The following is a 17,811-nucleotide window of genomic DNA, read 5'->3' on the forward strand; positions in this document are numbered from 1 at the left end:
CGCTGGCGGAGCCGCTTCAGCTTGCTTTCGGTATCGATGTTACGTCTGCGCCGTTTCGCAAGCTGTCTCGTGCATTGTTTCACCTCCGGCCTGCTCATGCGTCGCCTGAGCCGTCCTGGTCTTTGGACAGAGTGCTCGCTTTCCTTTCATCTCCTCGTTTCGTTGTGGCCCCTTCGGTCCAGGATTGTTTTTCCAAGGCACTTTTCTTGTTGGCTTTGGCCTCTGGGGGTCGGGTAGGGGAGCTTCATGCTCTCCTCCGGCGCAGGGGTTTCTGCTCTTTTGGTCGTGGTGATAGTTTTGTTCGTTTGCAGCCGTCTCCTTCTTTTCTGGCGAAGAATGAGACTGCTGCGTTCCGGAGGGGTCCATGGGTGGTTGATGCTTGGTTGGTCAGGCCGGGGGTGCATCATGTTTTGTGTCCGGTTGCGGCGCTTCGCCGTTATTTGCGCGCCACAGCTTCTGTGTCCGGGGACGCGCTGTGGGTTGATCCGGTTTCCCTTCTTCCCTGTTCGCGGGTTCGGGTCTCTCAGGTCGTCCGCAGGGTTATTAGGTCTAGCCAGCCTGCGGTCTATCCCCGTGCCCATGACGTTCGTAAGTTCGCGGCTCTTGCTGCCGTCTTTGGGAATATGTCTTGGTCTGATATTCGGGCGCGGGGATTTTGGCGGTCGAACAGGGTCCTGGCTGCTCGTTACCTTGTGAATGTCCCTGGCCCTCGTCGGGCCTGTGTTGCTTTGGGTCGGCGGTTGCAGCCAGTTGTCTCGGCTTCGAGTTGAGGGGTGAGCGACGACCGCCTCCCGGGTAAGTCCCTCTTTTTCTGTCTGTGGGTAGTTAGCTCCGGGGAGCCGACGGGGCTCCCCCCAGAAAACCAGCGTTGAATGTAATGAAACGCCATTTTCTGGGTGAGTCCCGGAGGCTCCCCGGCATCCCTCCCTCCCTCCGGTCGGCGGTTTTTCGCGTTTTTGACATCCAGCCTCAAGAACTGAGGTGTGGGTAGCCGGCGCGGGGGGTCTGGGGCTCCCCCTTCCCCCTCCCGGGGAGGGGGGAGCTGCGCAGACAGCGGCGCGGCAGTGTGTGACGTCACACTAATTTGCTTGTTTTCGGTTGGGGAGTTCTATCCACTAGTTCGGTATTAGGTAGCAATTTTAACCAGAATAGGGGTTTGTTTTGGGGCGCTTACCTTTCTGGGTGCCTGTTCCGGTCGATGGCAGACATAGAATGCTTCCAACTACACGGGGGCTTCTATAGGCCATTGCTCCCCTTGCCTCTCTGAGGGGGCCCGGTTCTGGCCGTGGTCCCCGGTAGGCCTAAGAACTCCATACACATGACTGATGCCAAAGTCTGACATTAGCATATCAGCCTGGGATAGCTCCGGGGAGCCTCCGGGACTCACCCAGAAAATGGCGTTTCATTACATTCAACGCTGGTTTTTTGGCGTTTGAGCATAAAAGTAGTTGTTATATATCTCGCCATGGGTCTCAAGAAAGCCATTGATAAGGTTCAACCTAAGAAAATAGCTGTGAGTAGAGGCAGTAGAGGATGTCCCTTCTTGATTAAGAAAATGTGTGAAGTATGGGAAGAACTGCAAAGTTCTGTTGAAAAAACTCACCCAGATAAAGCTGTAGCAGGCTGTTGCATTGACCTTTTAAATGACAATATGATGTCTTACTACAGACAAGTGTTAAAATGTAGGGAAAAACAAGTGTCTTTAGACAGATTCTTAGTAAGACAAACAAGTCCTAGTGGTATGCAGGCAAAATGTGCCAGTGTGTGCTCACCAGTGAAGTCCTCACTGCCTGATGTTATAATGGAAGGGGACTCCCCTTCCAAACAGTAACTCCTCTCCTCCTCCCCCCTCCTCACCATCTTTCATACGCCTACAGCATTCAACAGCAAGGTAAGTAATAGCTTGAACATAGTTTTGTAGGTTTATTTAGATGAATTAGGTATAAAAATTTAGTTTGATGTGGGGTTTTTGGGGTAGTCAGGAACGGATTAATTAATTTCCCATTATTTCTTATGGGGAAATTAGCTTCGGAATACAAGTTTTCGGAATGCCTGTACGAGCCGTCTCCAGGAACGGATTAAACTCTCAAACTGAGGTACCCCTGTACTTCAATTCCCATTATTTCTTATGGGAAAATTCATTTTTTATGATATTTCGACTTACAATTCGTCTCTGGGAACGGATTAAAATTGTAAGTCTAGTCCCCACTGTACTGTCGCCTCAAATCGTGTGGCACTGGTGGAGCTGCTCCAGCTTGTGTGCGGTATCGATGTTACGTCTGCCTCGTTCCGCAAGTTGTCTCGTGCGTTGTTTCACCTCCAGCCTGCTCATGCTTTGCCTGAGCCATCCTGGTCTTTGGACCGGGTGATCTCTATTTTTTCTCTCTTCTCCTTGGTTTGTAGTGGCCCCTTTGGTTTTGGATTGTTTTTCTAAGGCTCTTTTTTTTTTTCCTATTGGCATTGGCCTCTTGGGGCTGGGTCGGGGAGCATCATGCACTCCTCCGGTTCAGGGGTTTCTGATCTTTCGGTCCTGGTGGTAGGTTTGTTCGGTTGCAGCCATCTCCTTTTCTGGCAAAGAATGAGACTGCTGCTTTCCAGAGGGGGCCCTTGGGCTCTTGATGCTTGGTTGGTCAGGCTGGAGTGCATCATGTGTTGTGGCCAGTTGCTGCTCTCTGCCGTTATTTGTGCGCCACGGCTTCAGTGGCCGGGTATGCTCTTTGGGTTGACCCGGTTTCCCTCCTTCCCTGTTCCGGGGCTTGGGTCTCCCAGGTCGTTCACAGGGTAATTAAGTCTAGCCAGCTTGCGGTCTATCCTCATGCCCATGATGTTAGTAAATTTGCTGCCTTGGCCGCCGTCTTTGGCAACATGTCTTGGGTTGACATTCGGACTCGGGGTTTTGGAGGTCGAACAGGGTCCTGGCCACGCGCTACCTTGTCAGTGTCCCTGGACCTGGTATGGCCTTTGTTGCATTGGGTCGGCAGTTGCAGCCAGTTGTCTCAACTTTGCGTTGAGAAGTGAGGACTGACTGCCTCCCGGGTAAGTCTCTGTGTTTTTCCTTGTCTTTGGGTAGTTAGCTCTGGGGAGCCGATGGGTCTCCCACCAGAAAACCAGCATTGAATGTAATGAAATGCCATTTTCTGGGTGAGACCCAGAGGCTCCCCAGCATCCCTCCCTCCGGTCGGTGGTGTTTACACATGTTTTTGACATCCAGTCTAAGAACTGCCAGTGGGATTGCCAGCATGAGGGTCTGGGGGCTCCCCCTTTCCCCTCCCGGGGAGGGGGGTGGGGTTGCGCAGACAGCGGCGCAGCAACGTGATGACGTCATACTCATTTGCTAATTTTCGTTTGGGAGAGTTCTGTCCAATCGTTCGGCTTTCAGTAGCAATATTTTACCCTGAATAAGGGTTTGTTTTGTGGCACCTACCTTTATGGGTACCAGAACCGGTCGATGGCAGGCAAAATGCTCTCAACCACACGGGGGTTTCTATAGGCCATTGCTCCTTGTGCCTCTCTGAGGGGGCCAGGTTCTAGCTCATGGTCCCCAGTTGGTAAGAATTCCATGCACTTTGACTGATGCCAGAAAGCTAATACTGTAGATACATATCAGCCTGGATAGCTCCAGGGAGCCTCCGGGTCTGACCCAGAAAATGGCGTTTCATTATATTCAATGCTGGTTTTTAAGCATGAGTGCTTAAAACTCCATCATTAGTGCTGTACTTATACAGTTCTGTACAATGCTTAGCTATTTAATACTTCATGGATTCACTTAACAGTGCATTTTAATTTTCAGATCATGGGAGCAATTGCAGTCAATAATTATGGTGGGCGAAGAGTTCTTTGCTTTGCAGTATTGTTATGGTCCCTCTCTACTGCAGCCACACCATTGGCTGCTCCACATCTTCCTGCCCTCATCTGTACGAGAGTTATTTTAGGACTTGGTGAAGGCCTTGGTGAGTTGCATTAACCCTTCAACAGCGCAATACATTCAAATACGATTTGACAAAATAATTTAACATAAGTTTTTAAAACTTGCACAAACACTTCCCATTTTTTTTTGCATAATCAACTAGGTAAATGCTCCAACTTTGTATAAATGATCACAGTGTAACTTGAAAAGCAAGAGAATCAAAATTAATTTTAAAATTTAATATTGAAAACTTCAGATATTCATTTCAGAATAAAAAATATGAACTATCACCAATTGTTCATTTAATGTTACAGTATTGTTCTCTCAGAATAGCATATGTTGTCGTGATGCTGAACTCCGGTTCATTCCGAACACAGCGATTACACAACACATAACACCTTGCCTCAGCAACCGTTACTACCACCGTGTACTCCTACACACACCAGACCCTTGAGGCGTACCACTAGGTTTGTACTGGAACACAATGAGTGAACATATGGAAGGTATTTAAAGGCCGTCGGGTTTTGTCATTTAATTTCAAAGAATAGTCTCTGACAAATAATAACATATTACATACTCTATTAGGTGAATACACTTCCAATACCCATAGACCACTTGACCTCCGCGGTCACCACCCACACTCGTAACTTCCGCCCGAGTCCCTAATACGGAATGATTACTACAACGCTCCACACCCGGTTAGTCTTTCATTCAATACTCGCATACTGCAGACTTAACTTGGTCACTAAGATCACATCAGGTTCTCGCATAGCTGTCCGCTACACTTCGCTGCTGCCGCAAACGGAGATCCAGAGGACTTCTCAGTTCAACTCCCACAATCAGACTGACTTTAGCCAACCATGGCCTCAAACATTTCACCACGCCTCTCGAGGAAGGTATAATCCGATTAACCTTATCCCTAGAGCGGTAACCTAAATCCTAGAAGCCTGACGAAGAATAATTCCTCTTTCCAGGAATTATTAATTTGGCTAAACAGCTTCGGTCTTAATCCATTGACCTTTCTTAGATATGTGATCCATAGTCTGTCTACCCAACATGTACTTCCAATCATCATTCGTTAAGTGTTGTAGTAATGATCCTCTAGCTAATAATTCCTACTAACTTGTGGATTACAACACCACTCCCCTCCTTAAACACGCATATGTCCCCATATGCATCATTGCAATGGTTCCATTAGTGCAAGGACCTGGAGGATGCACCCACCATATATGTACAACTAAAAAATCATCCAATAAGTTCATCATACACACGATGAAATAAATTAAAATTTTCCCCGACATGACTCACAACACTTCTCCAACATATACATTATATTCACATCATAGCACAGGTAAAATAGTCTGTAATAATTTTTCCCATCTCCAACAATGCACATATACCTAAACTGCTGACATATAATTACATACAAACATAACCATAAAATTTCATGGACCAGAATGCTGGCACTTAAACAGAAATGACACTAGTCATTAATATATACACAACACACATATATCTAAGGTTCTTCATCCTTAGTAATAAGTTACTAACAATTTAACATCTTGCCCTGTACTGTTGACATAAGGGCTTACAATGATCACACAATGTTTCACTGGCCTCCTCCACAATTGGCAGCATCACTTCTCTTGTCTTCGTGTCCCATGGTTGCTAGGTCATAGATCCTCCATGACCCAGACAAAACCCAGGCTGTCCAGCCTGGTGAATGTTGTCAATGTCCCATCGTTGCTCTGAGCTAACGTGATCCTGGCCTCCAGAGCAACGGAGATTCCTACCCCAGGGTCATGTTCCCTCGGGTCTGTGCTGACGTCTCGTTCCAGGGCACCAATCCCAGAACGCTGTAGATACCTCACAGCTCTCTGGTCATCCTTCCTTGCTGTGCTCACCACAGCTGTAGCACATTACTCTAGGCCCATCCGCCCAGAGTGTGTCCACCTGTATTCACACCTTCCCGACCGCTGTACCTGCAAAATATTCCCTCGGAGCCCCCTGGCTCGATCCCATTATTACATAACCCCCTCGGCTCCTTACTCTCTCCCCGTATATAGCCTGAGCGCAGCTGCAAAACCATTGCAGCTGGCCCTTATCCCTGCTTTGATGTCAGGGGGCGAATTTCGCCTATAACGTCACGTTGGCTTCACTTCCTCCCCCTTTTTTTCTAGAAGTACTGAGTGTAGCCTCATAGCTTCCCTTCTACTCTACCTGAAGCTCTGTGACATGATCCCGGGGGACCTTCTCAAGCCTAACACTCAGTAATGGTGCCGATGAGGTAATATACAGTATATACATACACATACATTATCACAATAAATACCTCATTAAAATCATTTCACAACTAATGTCACTAAAGCATCATACTGCCACTGGCTCGCCTCTAGCGAGATTCCTGTAACAACTTAATTAATGAGAAATTAGTATATCTACTTGGCTCGCCCACTGCAATCATCATCACCTGAAATTTTGAAATTCTACATTATAATCTTATCCATAAGGCTTACCCACTCCGACACACCATCACCTCTGGTCAACCCAACCACTGATGACCTCATTATAACACCACGTCTCTCAACAGCCAGGCTCTGCGTCCTGACGCACCTGACCTCATTACACCGATACTCACCGTACCCACCACCACCTGGCCTCCTGTGCCGCTATGCACTCCACAACACCACACTCCATACCAGGCGTCCAAACGCCACAACACTACACCACCCACTACACACGCTACTCTACACAACACTCTACACACTACCCCACACTCTACAAAAACTACCATGCCCATGCACCACTCAACACCACACTCTACACACTACCCCACACTCTACAAAAACTACCATGCCCATGCACCACTCAACACCACACTCTACACACTACCCCACACTCTACAAAAACTACCATGCCCATGCACCACTCAACACCACACTCTACACACTACCCCACACTCTACAAAAACTACCATGCCCATGCACCACTCAACACAACACTCTACACACTACCCCACACTCTACAAAAACTACCACGCCCATGCACCACTCAACACCACACTCTTTTTCTCTCGTAATCCGTTAATTACCTGACCAACATTCGTCAGGCATAATTTCTTGTGTAGTGGCCACCCGCCACACACTACCACCTGCGTTAACATACTTCAACGCTAATGTCTACAATACACCCGGTGTTACAACAACCAGTTATGCTACACATGCTACACCTTGGCGCTACAATGCCAACAATGTCATGCACTATACTACAGCCATAATATCAACAGTCAAAACATGCACATTACACTACAGTAAACTAGTCATTACGCTGGCGTCTAATACGCCACTACACGTGCATTACACTACACACCCCGGCGTACAAACGCCAATACACAACCATGCACTACTCCCGGCGCCACACACCCCCACCAACGGGACACGCTCCCCGTGTCCAAGGTAACACTCTCCATAATGCTACCTGTACCCACTAAAAATCTCCATGGCCCTCTCCAGGGTACACTAGACGGCAAACCCCAGACGTCAAATTACGCGTCGCTCGCTATGCCAAGGCGTCCATAATTCACTGCGCCTATTTTCTGTATCTACACCTGACAACGCCGGAACTCGCACAGTACTTTAGGTAATATTTCATTATCCTGAAAATATTCGATTTACACGTTACATGAAATTTAATTAACTTTAAATTACGTAGTTTTCACGCTTGATTTCACCTTAGCAACGGTTTCTCACTATTGCCACCATACCGACGATATAAAACAAACTCCAAGGTGCATCTCGCTTGGCCCACCTATCGCTTGGCCCGCACATCGTTTGGCCCGCACATGGCCCACGCTGGCTCACATTCACCCGCGCTAGTTTCCCTCGCCACTCTGTATAATCCGCAATACGAGCCGTGCACTTGTTTTGGATCCCGATGCTTCAGTGATCCACACTTGCATCTTAGCCGTCTCTCGTTGCGGGCATTTGGAAAGAAAGAAATAAACCCCACATGTGCCCCACAATGGCCTAGTCTCTTTAATTAACTAACTTCTCTGACCTGGTCTCACCTGACTCTTCTTTCCTCCGTCTAGCACCGTTCTCACCACAACCCGACGTCTACCATTTCCCGAACATTCCCTCACCAACTAAACCAGTAACACACTTCCTTCATCTCTCAAAGTGTTCCAAAACCTGTTTGCGCTGCCACCAAATATGTTGTGACGCTGAACCCCGGTTCATTCCGAACACAGCGATTACACAACACATAACACCTTGCCTCAGCAACCGTTACTACCACCGTGTACTCCTACACACACCAGACCCATGAGGCGTACCACTAGGTTTGTACTGGAACACAATGAGTGAACATATGGAAGGTATTTAAAGGCCGTCGGGTTTTGTCATTTAATTTCAAAGAATAGTCTCTGACAAATAATAACATATTACATATTCTATTAGGTGAATACACTTCCAATACCCATAGACCACTTGACCTCCGCGGTCACCACCCACACTCGTAACTTCCGCCTAAGTCCCTAATACGGAATGATTACTACAACGCTCCACACCCGGTTAGTCTTTCATTCAATACTCACATACTGCAGACTTAACTTGGTCACTAAGATCACATTAGGTTCTCGCATAGCTGTCCGCTACACTTCGCTGCTGCTGCAAACGGGGATCCAGAGGACTTGCCAGTTCAACTCCCACAATCAGACTGACTTTAGCCAACCATGGCCTCAAACATTTCACCACGCCTCTCGAGGAAGGTATAATCTGATTAACCTTATCCCTAGAGCGGTAACCTTGATCCTAGAAGCCTGACGAAGAATAATTCCTCTTTCCAGGAATTATTAATTTGGCTAAACAGCTTCGGTCTTAATCCATTGACCTTTCTTAGATATGTGATCCATAGTCTGTCTACCTAACATGTACTTCCAATCATCATTCGTTAAGTGTTGTAGTAATGATCCTCTAGCTAATAATTCCTACTAACTTGTGGATTACAACAATGTTCATTTTCATCAAATTAGAATATAGGTTTCCAGTATAGTTTACTGTAAAAAAAAATTAAGGCATTTGAAATATGCGGCAAGTTTAGAACAAAAAATTTTGTTCTAAACTGTTTTGGTATAAATTTTTTTGTGCCTTTATCATATATTTCACAAAACTTGACATAAATCTCATTCACTTCCTTGACTAGCAACAAGTCTGTCCAATTTTACTCAGTAAAAAATTTTCTAAGGTCGCCATAATGTCCTCTCCTGAAGTCAGGTTTTTCAACTGCTTCAACCGCCTTATTTTCTTCCAGATTATAACACATTGCATACTTTATTCCCAAAAAAACATGGTCACCTTTACCCAAGGGAGGAAGGTACTGAATGTCAAATATCTCTTCTTCCTTCCTGGTAAATATCAAATCTAGCATGGAGGGAACGTCCCCTTCCCTCATCCTCGTAGCTTGTTTAGCATGTTGATACAAGAATGTTTCCAGGATGAGGTCTACAAATCTACAGGTCCAAAAATCTTCTGTTTTAGCTTCATATGCTTCCCAGTCTATGGATTTCAAGTTGAGGTCGCCGACTATCAACAGTCGTTGATTCTTGGAACACCGCCAACGCCACCTCCCTTCATTAGGCTTAACGCAAGTCACATACACAACAGTTCTTCCTTCCTCCGTGACCATATCCGGCTTCCATGGACATTTTGGCCGGATATTGAGATAACTTTATCTGGTCACAATTTTGGCCGTATAAGGGCATTTTCCAGATATTCAAATCTTGGATAATCAAGTGTCTACAGTAATTCATCTCTGGAAAGTTAGTGACTTTTGTTCTCTGATTCTTAACTGTTTATCCAACAGTAATAGGGGGCCGAAGTTGTAAGTTAATTGGCAGATTGTGTTCCAGGAAAAATTGGTAAATTTTAATATAAGCTGTGGGAGGAAGAGCTCTTAAGTATCTGATGAAATTTTACTGATACTGTACAGCAAAAATATTATGCTAATACCACTGATATTAATATTAGTACTTCTGTTAATAAAACCTCATCCTAGCAATATTTGAAATAAAATATGACTACCAAGCCGGTCGGCCGAGCGGACAGCACGCTGGACTTGTGATCCTGTGGTCCTGGGTTCGATCCTAGGCGCTGGCGAGAAACAATGGGCAGAGTTTCTTTCACCCTATGCCCCTGTTACCTAGCAGTAAATAGGTACCTGGGTGTTAGCTGTCACGGGCTGCTTCCTGGGGGTGGAGGCCTGGTCGAGGACCGGGCTGCGGGGACACTAAAGCCCCGAAATCATCTCAAGATAACCTCAAGAAGATAACCAATAACACACCTTACTTTCTCCCAAGTATCCTACCTCAGAACACCAGCTTAGTCAGCTAGGCATTATTTTCTGTGCTAGATCCCCTCAGTAGCAAACTGGAGCTGAAAGCACTGACACCTCAGGGTGCTGTACTCACCTGGGTAGGAGGCCTGCCATGTTCATTACATCCTCCCAATTGGTAAAATGTGTGATCCAATATTCTGAATGCACTTGAACTCAAAGTTTTCTGCATCCAACAAAACTGCTGATTGGGAGTCATTACATCAAGAGTAGACTTACCATAATACGTTATTCACTCAGCAATTTTTTTTAAGGACATCACCTACTCTAAATATACTTATCACTTTGATATTCATGTTTATCCATCTCTATTAAAATGTTCATACATTATAATATCTAACATTTTTCTCTTAGGTTTGCCTACAATATTTCAACTCTTTGCTCAACACATCCCAGCTGAGGAGCGTAGTCGAGCCTTTGGGTACATGGTTGCTGCTGGCTCTATAGGCCAGACTGTTGCATCATTGGTTAGTTTGCATTTCCTATTTACCTTTAGTAATGTTTTTGTTAATCCAACAGGAGCCTTGATGAGAGTTCGAACCTATGCGCTGGGTGTTCCCAGGTGTGTTGGATTTGTTCATTGATGTATCACGTTAACACCTTCGCTGCCTGATGACGTAGACATCATAAAACCAAAATACAGAGAATGCCCAATGATGCAAACGGCATCAATAATTTTTTTAAATTTGTAGAAATTCCATTTATTGTCTGAATACTACGGGACTTGTTTTAAAAAGTGCACCAGTTTCAGCCCATTCTCTGTATACCCCACGTGGCATCCTGAGCCTTGCCGTGTGGTTGCCCACCCAAGCTGGAGGCTCACTGTTCTTGTGACAGCTGTGGCCTCACCTCGAGTTGAAAAGTTCCCCATTCTGGTTATTTTATCTCGGGTATTTGTTGTTACCGGCTTTATAAACACTGCAAATTGACTTCCAGATGGATAATGATCAAGAACAGAGCCAATCCATGACAAAAGCTACGAAAGAAACATGTATGAGGGAAAAGTTATTGAGTTTTTGTCAAAAGTATAGAAAAGGGAGACTTGTATATTCTTATGCAAATATCCCTTTACAGCATTCTATTGCGAACAATTTGATACCAAATTGAACAATGTAGCACAAAATTTGAGGTCAGAAAGCTGAAAAGAGCATAAAAAAATTTGTGTGGTGGTGAGCTTTCGGCCTGCCTTGCAGTGCGCGATGGGTCTAAAGCATAGGAAAGAGAGACTTGTATGTTCCCTTATGCATGTATTTCTTTAGAGCATTTTATTGCGAACAGTTTGATACCAAATGGAACTACATATCATAGAAATTGAGGTCAGAAAGCTAAAAAGAGTATAAACATTTGTGGGTGGTGGTGAGTTAGCGCGCACCACTTGACCTACCTTGAGGTGCGAGACGGGTCTCCTGCTAGGGCAGCGAAAGTGTTAATGAGATTTCTCTGTATAATGTTTTTATTGCTATAATTTAATTAACTAAAAATAACCAGCGTTGAATTTAACAAAACGCCATTTTCTGGGCGAGTCCCGGAGCTATTCATGCTGAATAGATATGTATAACTCAGGCATCAGTCAATGTGCACAGAGTTCTTGCCAACTGGGACCATGAGCCAGAACCCGGGGACCCCTTCAAGAGAGGCACAAGGAGCAATGGCCTATAGAAACCCCAGTGTGGTTGGGAGCAGTCTGTTTTGGTATCCTTGTTCATCTTAGGGTAAGAGGCAGTTTACACTGGTAGAGGTGCATGGTACTGTGCAGCTAGTTTTTACCTCTCATAGCATCCAGCTCTGTTCTGCCTGGGTACACTGTCCTCTTGCGGGGTTTTCTTTTTCTTTTTGTTTTCCTGCCTGGTAGGGGGCTTTGCCTTTGGTTGTTGCCCCCTGTGTATATAGCATATGCTTCTCTGTTCTGGTGGTACCCCCACCTAGCATCTGGGTCTGACCAGTGGCCCCCCTTTCTTCCGGCTTCTGCAGCTGTGCAGGCTACAGATTTAGGCTCTTTAGTCGGTCCCATCTAAACTATTGGGACCGACTAAAGAGCCTAAATCTGTACTCCCTTGAGCGCAGGCGGGAGAAGATACGTAATAATTTACACGTGGAAAATATTGGAGGGGCTGGTCCCAAACCTGCACACAGAAATAACATCACATGAGACCAGAAGACATGGCAGGATGTGCAGATTACCTTCGTTGAAAAGCCGAGGTGCAACAGGTACTCTGAGAGAGAACTCTATCAACATCAGAGGACTGTTCAACACGCTTCCGCTACACATGAGGGGCATAACTGGCAATCCCCTCACAGTGTTCAAGAGAGAACTGGATAAGCACCGCCAAAGGATGCCTGATCAACCAGGCTGTGACTCATACGTCAGGCTGCGGGCAGCCGCGTCCAACAGCCTGGTTGATCAGTCCAGCAACCAGGAGGCCTGGTCGACGACTGGGCCGCGGGGACGCTAAGCCCCGGAAGCACCTCAAGGTAACCTCAAGGTAAGGCCTCTTCTTTTGAGGTCAGGGCTTTGGGAGATGACTTGGCCCCAGGGCCTGATATGGTGGTTCCCTGTTTCTGGGGGGCTCCCCGGTCACTCGACCAGGCCTCTTTTCTGGAGGGAACCCCTACGCCTCCCCAGAGCTATCCATGGCTGATATGGATACCCTAACTATTTTGCATCACGAAGTTCTAGGCCTACCGGGGACCACGAGCCAGAACCTGGCCCCCCTCTCAGAGGCACGAGGACCAATGGCCCATAGAAATGCACATGTGATTTGGAGCATTCTATATCTGCCATCGACTGGGACAGATGAATACACACACTGGATTTTGGGCAGGTTTTTTAATTTATCATATCAGGTAAGATGAAAGGATACATTGTAGCTTATACTTGCCATTCCTGTCCATGGTTTTTTCCTTCTGCTCTAGAGCTGTTTCCAGGGCTATCAGCCTTGTGTTTCCAGTCCCTGTGACAAGTTCTTTGGGGTGTAAGTTCTTGACATTTTTCATGGGGGTTCTGATTGCCTGTTTTCCTTGCTCTTTACACTGGAAATGCCATTAAAGTCTAGGCTGTGGGTCCATTCCACCATGGCTAGTGTGCTCCCTTTTCACTGCATCTTTCCCAAATGTTTTGAGTCTGTGGTGAGCCCCTTTACCTTTAGCATACCTGTAGAGGGTCTCAGGAGTTCTTCTCCCAGAGGCTGGTCTGAGGCCAGGTTCGACTTGTGATAACTTGGTCCAACAGTTTGTTGCTTGGAGCGGCCTGCAGGCCTACATATCCACTACAGTCTGGTTGATCCAGCACTTCTTGCAATAACTTGTCTAAGTGCCTCTTGAATACATCCACCTTTGTTCTGGCAATATTTCTAATGCTTGCTGGGATGGTGTTGAACTGTGTAAATTGGGATCTGGCTTGCAGTGTCTTCCATATATATATTATTTGATACCTTTCTCCTAAAGGTACACCTTTTACCTAAATGTACACCTTTTACCTAAATGTACACCTTTCCAAAGTGTACATTTTGAGAGCTTTCAGACATTCCCAATAATTGAGATGTTTTATTGTTTCTGTGCGTGCCGTATATGTTCTCTGTATTCTCTCTAATTCAGAGATCTCTCCTGCTCTGAAAATGGAAGAGAGTAACGAGCAATACTCAAGACGGGACAGCACCAGTGATTTAAATATTATTAGCATTGCTGTGGGGTCTCTGGAGTTGAACATTTTCATAATCCATCCTATCATTTTCCTGGCCACCGCTATATTTGCTCGGTTATGTTCACTAAATGTCAGGTCGTCAGACATCATAATTCCCAGATTTTTTCAATGTTGCTTTTTCTTCTATGAGTAGGTCTGATTGTGTCCTGTTCCCTGTGTTTCATTTAAGTTCCTCGTTTCCACGTTTGTCCTAAGTACCTGAAACTTAGTAATACCTAAGTACCTGAAACTTATCACTGTTAAACATCATGAACAAATCCACAAGGGCTGTGACGAGGATTCGAACCTACGTCCGAGATCATTCCAGACGCTGCCTTAATCGATTGAGCTACGACATGGTAAAAAGAGTTGAAACCAGAAATTGTACCTAACTTACTTGGATCCTGCAGCCTCTCCAAGACGCAAACCCGAGTTTTACACAACTCCCCCATGCACTCGAGCTATGCTAATAGGCCGTTCTACCTCTTCGCCCTTACTTCATTACACACAGAAATCACAAGAGCATCACACTATTGTGATTTCTGTGTGTAGTGTTAAACATCATGTTATTTTCAGTTGCCCAATCAAAGACTTTATTAATATCTGCCTGTAGTTTTTCAGTGTCTTCTTCAGGGGCAATTTTCATACTGATTTTTGTATCATCTGCAAAGGATGACATGAACTGTGGCTAGTATTTTTGTTTATATTTGAGATAGAAATGAGAAATAGCAGTGGTGCAAGAACTGTGCCCAGGGTTATTGGGTTACAGAGCTTTTCACTGCATTTGGGCTTAATCTTATTTGACTGACCATCACTCTCTGCATTCTGTTTGACAAAGTTGAAAATCCAATACCCTTTGTTAGGGCAGTTTGTTTTCTTCTGGCGGTTGGCTCTCTGCCAATATCCTGACCATGGGGTCTTTCTGGATCCCCTTTCCTGGTTGGTAATTTTTCAGGGTGTTTCTTGGTGTTATGAGATGTTGGTGTGTCTGTACGGTAACATCCTGCCGACGTTATGTCTAGGCGTGTCTGGTCTGGTTTGTCATCTTGGTGCTGGCTATTTTCTGTTGGCTGTCCCTTTGCCCTTTGGTCATATCTTTGTTGCCTTGGGTTTTCCAGAATCTGCATCTACTTTCCCTTCCAGAGGCTATGCTGCCTTTCCAAAGGTGGGATGCTTTCATAGCTTTGGATGTATTAGCTCCTGCGACCATGGCTACTGCCTGGGTTCAGAATTCCTAAGCAGTCTGTCCAGCAGTTGGCTTTTAACCACCTTCCTAGATTTTCCTCAACTGTGTCACATCTAGGGAATTTAGGCATTTGGCACTTCTGGTTGCTCTTTTATGCCAATCCTGTTCTACTGTTGTTTCCCATCGTTTGGCCCTTCCCAGTTCATTTGTTCTTTGTGTTCTTTTCATTTCCTTTCTGGAAAACCATTCTTCTTTGTTGAATTGCATATTGGCAGTAAAAGCTTGGGGAACTACTGAGTTTGAAAGTTCTTCTATCCTTCCTTTGGATTGATCTATCACTATCAGTCTCTCTTTGCCTCACAGAGAGACTGCGCTATATTTATTTTGGCTCTTATGTAAATTTGGGTGGGTCTTTGAGGACTGTTGTGATTTCATAAGGCTTGTCAGTGAAAATGATTAAGCTCAGATAACTGTTAAAAGGCCACCATAGAAAGATGTTTTGTTACATTCAACACTTTAATCTGTTAATATTATGAAATTTAACTTACGATGAATGTTGGAATGTTTTGACTCTATGGTTGGTCTAAGGTACTGTACTTTGACAGTGAGTCAAAATTTATTTTCATGCATGCTTTCTCTTTTTCAGTTTGTTCCTCACTTGGACTGGCGTGTAAGTTTTGAATTGTTTGGCCTTGTTGGTCTAGTATGGGTGGTTTGTTGGCTGCTGACCTACCATGATCCACCCATTTTATCAGATGAAGAGGGACAACAGCTAATTGAACAAGTAATTGAATTTGTCTTTTTATATATGATTTATTACTGAGAATCAATTAAAGCTTATGTTAACAAAGTTGAGTAAGTTGTGCATTTACCTTCAGTTAGGATATTCGATTTGTGAGTGATAAGTGTAAATACAGTGCACTCTTATAATATGTGGCAGTAACATTCCTGGTAAACTACATATTGCAAACATGTGCATTGACTGTATGCAGTCAGTGTGCTTTATATAATAATAATGCACGATAATTTCTTTTCAGTTAATGGAAACTGTATTACAGTATGTCAAAACTGTCATATATTGGTCTACTGTACTCTACATTTATAATTCAGAAACCTTATGAGTGAATAAAATATAATTGTCATTAATTATTGTTGTATGTAACTAAATGAAATAAAGGCATTAGACTTACTGAAATGTCTAATACAGTATGCATCACAGTCAGCTCTCACTATCTGCAAGTTTACTATAAATAACATTCACTGTTAACTAGGTACACACACACACTACAGAAAATTTAATACAAAAACTTGGCTAAATACAAGTGCTTGTGTTGCTTTTCATAAGCTGGCATGGTTGTGGATATTTCTGGGGGAAGCCCCATTGGCTTCCTTAAGCTTTCTTACTGGTCAAGTGCCTTCTACTTGAGTGGCATCAGTTACAGAGTTGTTTGTAAGCCTACTGGGGCCCATGAGCCAGAACCTGGCCCTCCTCAGAGAGGCAAAGGGAGCAATGGCCATGAACACTTTATATTTAAAGTAGGTCATCTTGCCATAGACCGGGGAAGGACCAAGAAAGACTTGTGCAAGAATAAGAATCAATTGGAAACAAATTGCAAAGCCATGGAAGAAGAAAATAAACTCTTAAAAATAGCTTTGGAAGAAGTTAAAGTAAATTTAAACATAAATGACTACAATAGGTTAGGTAAGGAAATTCAACAGGAGAAACAGCTTTTGTTAGCACAGATGGAGGAAGTTACACAGGGAATAGAACAGTGCAAGAAAGATATGCAACTCACCTATGCACAAGTGGCCAAGGAGAAGGAAAAAATTAAAGAAGTTGTAAAAGAAGCCAAACACTGCAGCAACCAAGATAAAACAAACATTAGGCTGGAAGTGAGAAAGGAATTGGCATCTAATCCGAAGTTGGTGCAAAACTCAGTTGATCGGAGTAAGTCCCTGATAATTTTTGGTTGCAAAGAAAAGGAGATAACATCTAGATATCCTCGCAAGAGGATAACGTACCCTAAGGAGCAGAGCCAGCTGCTATGATTGGTGATAGCAACTGCACAGCACCCTGCGCCCCTCACTAGTGTGAAACTGCCTCGTACCCTAAGGTAAACTAGGGAGGCAAAACACCCAAGTACCCAAAGGGCGGCCGAAACGGGCAGTTAAACGAACCCACAGAGGCAGATCCCAAGGAACCTGTGAAAGGTAACCCCAAGCTCCAAGGGCAGTACTTACAGGGCACCTAGGGAAGGGAACCCTAGGCGCATGCAGCCCGAGTACTGAAGAGTAACTCCTGGCTCTCGCACCCCTGGGAGAACAGCCGCCACACACAAGGCACAGCGTCGTAAAAATCTGGAGCCAGAGCACACAACCGCTGCCTATTGCATCAGCCTCAAGAACTGGAGTGTGGATCGCCGGCGTAGTAGGTCTAGGGCTTCCCCTTCCCCCTCCCGGGGAGGGAGGAGTTGCACAGACGGCGGCGCAGCAACAGGTGATGTCACACTAGCTTGTTTGTTTTGTTTGGGGAGTTCTATCCACTTGTTCGGCTTTCGGTAGCAATATTTTCACCAGAATAGGGGTTTGTTTTGGAATGCTTACCTTTCTGGGTGCCTGACCCGGTCAATGGCAGACATAGAATGCTTC

The 17,811-nt window shown here is 45.0% G+C and overlaps 1 protein-coding gene across 5 annotated transcripts in view; it reads left to right on the top strand.

Moving 5' to 3' along the window:
• The window catches only part of LOC123774596 (uncharacterized), a 50,635-nt gene that overhangs the window by 12,641 nt on the left and 20,183 nt on the right, over positions 1 to 17,811 (top strand). For all 5 annotated transcript variants that reach the window (XM_045768999.2, XM_045769001.2, XM_045769000.2 and 2 more), the window contains 3 exons: positions 3,791 to 3,950; positions 10,652 to 10,764; positions 15,809 to 15,946. In XM_045768999.2, coding sequence (XP_045624955.1) covers positions 3,791 to 3,950; positions 10,652 to 10,764; positions 15,809 to 15,946 — 411 coding nt within the window. The remainder of the gene's footprint in view (positions 1 to 3,790; positions 3,951 to 10,651; positions 10,765 to 15,808; positions 15,947 to 17,811) is intronic.

The sequence above is a fragment of the Procambarus clarkii genome, chromosome 51, assembly GCF_040958095.1.
Source record: "Procambarus clarkii isolate CNS0578487 chromosome 51, FALCON_Pclarkii_2.0, whole genome shotgun sequence".
NCBI classification, from domain to species: Eukaryota; Metazoa; Arthropoda; class Malacostraca; order Decapoda; family Cambaridae; genus Procambarus; species Procambarus clarkii.